Source organism: Macrobrachium rosenbergii, chromosome 21, assembly GCF_040412425.1.
Source record: "Macrobrachium rosenbergii isolate ZJJX-2024 chromosome 21, ASM4041242v1, whole genome shotgun sequence".
Classification (NCBI taxonomy): Eukaryota; Metazoa; Arthropoda; class Malacostraca; order Decapoda; family Palaemonidae; genus Macrobrachium; species Macrobrachium rosenbergii.
In genome coordinates this window covers 44,543,336-44,552,735 of record NC_089761.1, presented here as the reverse complement: position 1 = coordinate 44,552,735, position 9,400 = coordinate 44,543,336, and the positions used below count along the sequence as shown (strand labels likewise).

The window sequence follows — 9,400 nt, the reverse complement described above, 5'->3', positions numbered from 1 at the left end:
GGGTGTGAGGAAGGGGTGTGGTGAGAAAGGAGTAGCCATAAAAGATGTTAACTCATTCTAAGCAAAAGTACCTAAATACTAACCGGCTTAATTTTCGAAGGACCAAGGAAGAAAGAGCGACCAAAATCGCTAAATGATTGCTGAGATCGCCCTTGATACGAAAAAATCTGAAGTCAGTGTCGGAGTCTTCTAGGAATTTGACCCATAAGATTTTTCCAACTTACTGTTGCTGTTTACCTAATATATTATTTTCCTTTACAAAACAACCGAGAACTGAAATGTTTGGACCATTTGGAACATATAAATCTGTATCAAACTGTTTTGCTCTGACTTGAGCTTTGAGGTTCGTAAAAATAGCTAAAAATATCTTAAATATATTTGGCAGTTACATAGATCGAAGAAAATGCATTTCATTTTTAAAATGACTGATTGGAGAAATTTGTCTGGCCGTGTCATATCAAACATGTACACCACATATGGAATACCGTTATACATTGTATAAATGTATATATTGCTAAATGGGTATATTGCATAAATGTTTATACTGGTGATTCAGTCGGTGGATTTTATTTGTCAGTCTTTCTTTATTTTTCAATAAGTAAGTTTTCATTGTTTCCATCATAGCATTTTAGAGATGAATGAGAAACGTGTTTACCCAGCGTCATCTGGATCTTCCTCCCCTCCACCTCCAAACACTTCAAAATTACTCAGTTTTTCATCAACCGATCGTCATTCATTCTAACAACTTGAGTAAACATTCTCTAAGCACTCTGATCCATCATTTCAATTTTACTAACCTCTTTACTACTGTATCTCCAGATTCCTTAATCTTGCCGTTTATCTTTCACCACATATACTAAGCAAACAATTGTTCTCAAAAGCGTTAAACTTTCTAATTTTTTTTTTATCCGCATTCAGCATCTACATTTCACTTCCATAATGGAGAGCTGGCTAAGAAATCCCTTCATATCTTACAGCCTTGGTTTCCATTGACACTATAAGTCTCTCCTACCATCCTTGCCTCACCTATTCTCTGACTCTCTTTTCTGTTATTCTGCCATCATCCATTATATTTACTCGAAAGTACCTTTACAGTCAACCTCTTTCATTACATCGCCACCCACAATAACATTTACTACTCCATCTCCCAGATTTATAATTACCCTAATAACTTCACTCTTGCTCTTATTTTTCTGAACATTCTTCTTTTAAAGATACTTTTAAACTCTTTCATTAAATTCTTTAGTTACCCTCCACTATCATCAATCAATACCGTACCAACTGCTATCAACCATTCATCCTAATTTGCACCTGTCTTGTATCCTTTCTCTGACCTCTCGCGTCACTCAGACCCACTGTAGCATGAAACCAGATACCCTCCCGCTTGTATTCGTAACATTCGTTTCAGTCATGAAAATTTTCATTGCTCTGAATACTATACTATAAATATCCAACACCTTCTCGTTGCCATTATCAATTTCAAAGCTTTTTTAGGTCCATGTATACCACACACATTTCCTCATTTTAATTTCAGACTTCTTGCAAAACTGTTCATCTGTCTTATTTTCTCAGTCAAAACCCTACCATTCACTTTACCTGATACACTAAATATTAGGTCCCGGTATGTCTTACCGTTGCCTCTGCCAATTTTACCTTATGCAAGGAACAATGATTAATTTTACTAATTTTTCAAGAACCTCTCCCTCACGTCGACATTCATTTTACATACCCTGATCAGTTACTCAGTCACATTACTACGACCATGTTAGAGGCTCTCACTTGTACTCCATTAGTTCCTAGGGTCTTTCCAACCTCTTGATTCCACGCCTTGTGTCTTCAAATGGTGTTCCAGAGAGCAATCTCGGAATTGCGCCAACCCATTCAACTCTTGCGTCATTCAGTTTTGCTTATATTCTGTCCTTCACTTTCAAACAATATTCAAAATACTCAGTTCATCAACACATGACTGAAGTCATTTCAGACAGCATGACTCCATCTGTAAAGGATATTTATTATGGCGTTCATATATATTTCAGTAGAAAAGAAAATGGTATTTATCTCGTCTGTTCTATTTGTTGTATTCTAATATGATGACCAAGAGAATTATACAGTATCAGGCGCAAGGAACAACTTATAATTCATTCCGGTGTTTTATGAAAACATCCATAGCAAAAGTTGTCGTAAATACTATGAAGTTTGGAATAAGTATATCATAGAATTATATTACAACATTACAGCCGGAAAAACAACTTATAATAACTATTGACATATTTGTGCAATAAATATTGCTGTTGGTAACAGGTTATTTTCAACAAATATGTCTATACAATCCAAGCATGCTTACAAATAATCCTAATTAAGATCATGAAATCGCTTCATACAAAGTGACAAGCTAGAAAAAATATAACATTTGTCAAAAAAAAAAAAAAAAAAAAATATCGTATCCTACGCAGAAAGCTTAACAAATTTAATAAAGCTCATGGCACCATTCTTTTCATTTGCAATTCCTATAATTTTTTTCCGGGTAGATAAAGGCTTTAGGATGACAGCCCGATTATTTGCTGGTATAAAAAGTTGTCAGACAACAATAACCCCGCAACGTAAACAGGTAATTCTAATGCAGACGGGAACTCGTGAAATGAAGTGGAAAGATTAAATTCCAACTAAAAGCCCTACGCCAAACCAAAGGACATTAACTATCCGCGAAAGGCCCATTAAATAGTCTACTGTGCCGTTAAGACTGGCCATCAATGCAACAGTTTCAGGATAATGGAATCTCTTTTCCTCGGCTGTTTTCTCTTTATAATTGTGGCTCGCTTGATTTTGGTCTCGTTGGCCAGATAAAAGGTACTCGGGGACAGATGCATGCCGATACTTTTGAGGCACACAGTAAAGAATAATAAATTTTGGTTCAAACACACATACAAACATAGCACCAAAGGTGTTAGTTTCACGGTCCTCAGCAACTCTTCAAGGATGAGGTTGTTAGTCCCTGTCCTTTAAATTATATATATATATATATATATGTCCTTTAAATTATATATATATATATATATATATATATATATATATATATATATATATATATATATATATATATATATATATATATAAATGAGTGTGTATTCACAGGAATCTAATGAATTTATTTTAAACACGACAAAAGACTCTCAGAGACGTCACTGAGAATTGAAAATATCCGTTAAGCGAGACGGTTCTGTATATATGATGGCCATTGCGTGTGCGAAAGGAACCCACACTGACCCATGCCCGCCACTCTATTTCTGGCCTCAGTTTGTTCATGAGACATTCCTTCCCCCGCTCGTCGGGTGCCGTATATTGACACTTGCGCCATACGAGCGTGGCACTGATATCCGCGGTAGACACTACTTCCGCCTGGGTGTGAAGTAACGGGAAACAAATTATCACCGTTTATTTCAGTGCCATGAGAAGCGAGTGAAAATTTAACACTGACAGTAATATGGGAGAATTACGAGTTTGGTATACTGGACGATCGGGTAAATTATTAAATATATCATAGAAAAGTACTCGAGTTCGCGCAAAAACACACACACACACAAAAATATATATATATATATATAGATAGATAGTTAGATAGATGGACATTTTTATTTATATAGTATATATATATATAAATATAATATAAATTATATGTATACACATATATACTGTATATAAATGTTCATCTATGTATGTGTAACTATTTATCAATCTATCTATTTATATATATATATATATATATATCTATATATAATATCTATATAAATGTGTGTGAGTATTTGTACGCACTAGATATATGCATAAAAACACCGACAATTTTCCTTAAGGTTCACTTAACTTCCACTTCCCCAGATGAATAGGAAGTCTTAAATGTTTAATTGGTGTTCTAATCTCTCTCTCTCTCTCTCTCTCTCTCTCTCTCTCTCTCTCTCTCTCTCTCTCTCTCTCTCTCCATTGAAACACAGACAGTCGCAAGCGCATACATGTCTACCTATCTATGTAGTTACATGTGAATAAATTCAATATTTATTCACAACAAAATTAATAATACTCACACGTATTTTACTGTTACCGCACACACAACAAATTAGGAATAAGGAAATGTACGCAGATAGGGGCACAATGAACAAATCTGGACCGATTAAGATGTCAAAAAAGAGATAATTAGATAATAAAGACGTGAAACAAGAGATGATATAACACGTGTTTTCGACAAATTGCCAAGACACAAAGACAGGCGATACATCACTTTTTTTTTCCATCTCTTAAACTTTAATTGGTAATTTCGCTGTAACTTAACTTATAAAATCGTTTATTTTTGTCATCGTTTTGTGAGTATTCTTTGTTGGGCTGAGAGCTCATAACATATTATCATTGTTTCGAACTCGACATCGTTTGCTGAATTTTTTTTTACAACATATGGGACAGCAATGAGATGTTTTTTATACATTAGTTCGTACGCATCATTCACGGATTATCAAGCGGACTATGTTTATGAAAAAAAATCATGAACAAACTGCAAAACTAATCTCGGACTAAATCCCACAAATCTGGGAGAAGGAAGAACACCATAATACATGGCGTACATCGGTTAAAGGCACCATATTGGAAAGTCTGTGAAGTGCTTGCAAAATATAAGGATATGATTACTCCATTAGCGTGGAACGTCTGCCGGTTTAGGAACACAAGAAGAACGAATTAAATCAGTTAGTGACTGGATACGAAAATAAGTTTTAGTGAAAAAAAAAAAAAAAAAAAATTTTTTTTTTTTAAATATACTTGAAAAATAATGCATCATTATTGTGCGGAAGAGTTGTGGATGAAAGCGAGAGAAAAGGGCAAAAAAGAAAAGAAAAAAAAAAAAAATGGGAAAAGTGGCATAAAATGAAAATTTAGGGGCAGACCTGAACATAATCCTCAGGGTGAAAAAGGAATTGTACTTTATGAAGGCGAAGATCTAATGAATCTTAAAATAAGAAATGAAGAAGGAAAGATTCTGTCTGAAAAGAGTACAGTCATTCCTTGAGAGCTGAGTAATTAAAACTAATGAATGTCGAGGATAGAAAAGAGTCCAATCTGAAAGCCGCAAGAGTAATAAGGGTTACTGGGAATTTGAGAATGCTTGTAAAAACGACTGCTGAGGATGTCAGGAGGGCAGTTAAGAGGTTGTAACAACATTCGTGATTCACAACCAAAAATACCTCATTATATGCAGTTTAAGAAGGAGAAGAAGAAGAGTAATTGACCAGGATGTAAAAGGAATGTCTGGATGAGGCAAAGTTCCATCCATCAGCTCTCTCTCTCTCTCTCTCTCTCTCTCTCTCTCTCTCTCTCTCTCTCTCTCTCTCTCTATATATATATATATATATAATATATATATATATATATATATATATATATATATATATATATATGGTAAACTAAGTAAAAACCAAGTTGTATACTCTACGTCTCTTCCTTTTATTATTAATGACCTTAGATCCTCGGAGGTCACAAGGGGGTCAAGCATACTCTGTATCTATTACTTTCATCTGCTTCAAGACTCAGCATCTAAAACTTATATACTTCTTTATTGTCAAGTTGATTTATCTCTTTCTGTCTGTTTTATTAAAAGGATTTATTTTACACACATAAAGACCTATGCACACAAATCATAAGGACTTTTTCTCTAAAAAGGAATTAAGATGCAGAATATAGAAGACTGAGATTGAAAGTTTTTTATTGTTTTTTCTTCTGAAATTTCTTTTATAATAGACATAAAAGGAGTAGAATTATATATTACAGATTTACTAGTGTAGTGTTACACTATATGTAATATACACAGTATAATTATCATACATAAGTGAAGAGTCTAGAAGCATTTGCGGTGAACGATTCCAGGTCCAGATTCATCATATTCTTCCTTTGTCACCCACATAGCCTGGAAGGTGGACAGAGAACCAAGGATGGAACCACCGATCCAAACAGAATACTTCCTCTCAGGAGGAGCAACGATCTTCACCTTAATGGAAGAGGGAGTCAATGCAGTTATTTCTTTCTGCATCCTGTCAGCAATGCCAGCGTACATGGTGGTACCACCTGACATGACAATGTTGGCCAACAGGTCCTTCCTGATGTCGATGTCGCACCTCATGATGGAGTTGTGGACGATCTCGTGAACACCAGAAGATTCCATACCAAGGAAAGAAGGATGGAAAAGAGACTCGGGAGCTCGGAAGCGCTCACTACTGATAGTGATGACCTGGCCATCGGGAAGTTCATAGGATTTATCCAGAGAGGAGGAAGCAGCAGCGACGTTCATCTCACTGTCAAAGTCCAGGGCAATGTAGCAAAGTTTCTCCTTGATGTCACGAACAATCTCACGCTCTGCAGTGGTGGTGAAGGAGTAACCACGCTCAGTCAGGATCTTCATCAAGTAGTTGGTGATATCACGACCAGCCAAGTCCAGACGGAGGATTGCATGGGGAAGGGCAAAACCTTCATACACAGGCACCATGTGGGAGACACCATCGCCAGAATCACAGACTTGACCAGTGGTACGACCAGAGGCGTAGAGGGAGAGGACAGCCTGGATGCAGACGTACATAGCAGGCAAGTTGAAGGATTCAAACATGATTTGTGTCATCTTTTCACGGTTGGCCTTGGGGTTGAGAGGAGCCTCAGTAAGCATGGTGGGGCATTCCTCAGGGGCAACGCGGAGTTCATTGTAGAAGGTGTGGTACCAGACCTTCTCCATGTCGTCCCAGTTGGTGACGATACCATGCTCGATGGGGTACTTGAGGGTGAGAATACCTCTCTTGCTCTGGGCCTCATCACCAACGTAGGCGTCCTTCTGACCCATACCGACCATCACACCCTGGTGACGGGCGCGGCCAACGATGGAGGGGAAGACAGATCGAGGAGCGTCATCACCGGCAAAGCCAGCCTTGACAAGACCGGAGCCATTGTCACACACAAGGGACGCTGCTTCTTCGTCGTCACACATGCTGGTAGTGGTGGCCTAGGTATGATGCCAGTTGCTTACCTAAAACAAAACAAATAAATGGGTATGTTGGCTTCCTTTTCACATATGATAGACTTACGTCGAAAAACAGTATTTTATGAGACTATTTTTAACTGTGTAAATTGTTGGAATTTCGAATGTAAGTACATTTAAAAGCCAACGTGATTCACAAGCCCCACCCCCAAATAAATTGTCAGCGTTTATAATCTTCATCAATTACATTAAATAAAACTTTATAAAAACATGAATTAGCATAAAAAATAAAAAGTAATGAACTATTAACTGATGGATTTGATGATAATGAAGCTAACATTACCACTATTATCGCCACCTATGTTTAGGCTAATTTCATTCATTATTTCCAGGCCCCGGATAGAAACAAAACGTGAAACTAACGGTAATTTGACAGAAAGTAATCTTAAAAAGCTTCCTAACCAGGGATTACGCCGAAAATATTGAGAAGACACTATCCTTCGGTCAAAATGAATTTGTAAATCTTTGAAGCTTACGTGGAAATAACTAAAGGAAAGCGTGATTTCAAATCGATATAATGAATGTCAAATTATTTCAAGAATTGGTGTAATCTTCATAACATTTTATTATTAAGATGAAGAGTATTATTAAGGATCTATTTTTAAAAAGTATTCACTGCGCCGCTGGGTACGTTATCTTATATAAGAGGCAACTGAGTTAAATTTACTCATCACCAAACTGATCTTTGATTTTTACGTCACAGTTCACCAGCCTTCTTGGAACTATTGGTGTCAAACGAAAACGCGCCCCTTCAGTGCAATCAAATTTATAAGAGTAACACTATTTGAGGCTCTTAAAGGCTAGAGCCACCTGTCACAATGCAGGAAACGCCCCTTCCCCAACAGAAGCAGAGTACAGAAGACCCTCCTCACCTGTCGTGGAGTCACAGAGCGACTAAGATATCTGACCCAATTTCTTGTTTATATACCAAACTCCTAGCACGGTTTCATCTGTTTGAGAATTCAATATCAAGCCAAAGCTCCTAAGCTTATCATAGCAAGAAAAAAAAAAGGCAACCTATCCCCCTCCCTACACCCAAGAGCTATCTCCCCTCGTACAAAGAAATTGCAATTCTTTTTCGCCTCCAACCACTTCTAGACCAATCCCTCCCCAACATCCCCTCTCCCTCAGCAACCTTGCATGTTTCCAAGCAAAGCATTCTCTGTTAAATCCACGATTACAGAAGTAACAGCATCAGGAACAAAAGGGGATTAAACTGTAACCTCCAATTGTTAATGCCTGCAGCATCAATTTCTCGTCTAAATTGTTTCTTTGAAATCAGAAGCAAGTTCGTTCCCAAGGATGCAGAACACAGATGTGACTTTGGCAGTGTTTGAAGGTGATGAACGGATAAAGATTTACGCTAATCATTGCATGAAGTTCAAGGTTTTCTTGACCAGTTTCTTATTGCTCTTTACTCTTTTATTTTTTGACAGCATAAGCAGAATTACATCTAACATGACAATTATGTAAATAGGTCTCCAGAGCATGAGCATTCTGTTGGCAATTCAATTACTTAGGTACATTAAAAAATTCTTAAAAGAAACAAACACATTTATTTCTTCGATGTTTCTCAATTCTATTTTACTTCTAGAGTTTGTTTCTTACCAATCTGACTTGGAAACTTATCAGTACAATATATTTCTGTCTGACTGGCGATTCCTAACCATTAAATAATGTTAGAGATACTTCAGATCCGACTGTATTAAGTACTCTGTCTAAATGGCTGACTAAGTACATTTCACCTAAACAAATATCCAATTGAAAGTTAAAAGCAAAAGTCAAATATAAAGGTATCACTGATTTCTCTGGAACCTTGAATAAAAAACCCTACCAAATTAATTTAGTTTTAAGCAATGAATCAATAGGTAGAGTACAGTACTGAACAGCAGATATGCTATATTAGACTTCTAAAACAAAATGATTGGAGTATTGTCTTCTACCTTAATTTTTGTCAGAAATAACCATATGTTTTTACTGTAATTAACGGAATGTTCACTTTAGGGGCCTAGTTTAAACACGTCGGCGTGAACGTTGAAGGAAAAACTATAATGAATACTCCATTCACGACCCACTTTTTTGCTATATCTTTGCATCAACATCTTACATCCTTTCGCTGAATTTACGTATCATGCTATCCTTAAAGACATTAAAAGCCTTCTATACTGTATATCCGCAATTTTCTGGGTCAGTGTGCGCCACTCACAGGTTTTCATTTTGCTGCCACACTTCCCACGTAACTGTTCATAAAAAATTGATCTACACACCTCTTCCTTGTCATTATTACCCAGAATACCGTTCTAGCATTAACCTTCCTATCGTCTGTCTAACCACACATAATTC

General features: G+C 36.6%; 1 protein-coding gene across 1 annotated transcript; it reads right to left on the bottom strand.

Moving 5' to 3' along the window:
* Positions 1-5,723: 5,723 nt before the first annotated feature.
* Positions 5,724-8,006, bottom strand: LOC136849600 (actin-2, muscle-specific-like). The gene is made up of 2 exons (XM_067122916.1): positions 7,930-8,006; positions 5,724-7,045 (listed from the first exon to the last, which is right to left on the bottom strand). Exon 2 carries the CDS (start codon positions 7,004-7,006, stop codon positions 5,873-5,875), a length of 1,134 nt encoding a protein of 377 aa, XP_066979017.1. The 5' UTR covers positions 7,007-7,045; positions 7,930-8,006; the 3' UTR covers positions 5,724-5,872.
* Positions 8,007-9,400: the final 1,394 nt, after the last annotated feature.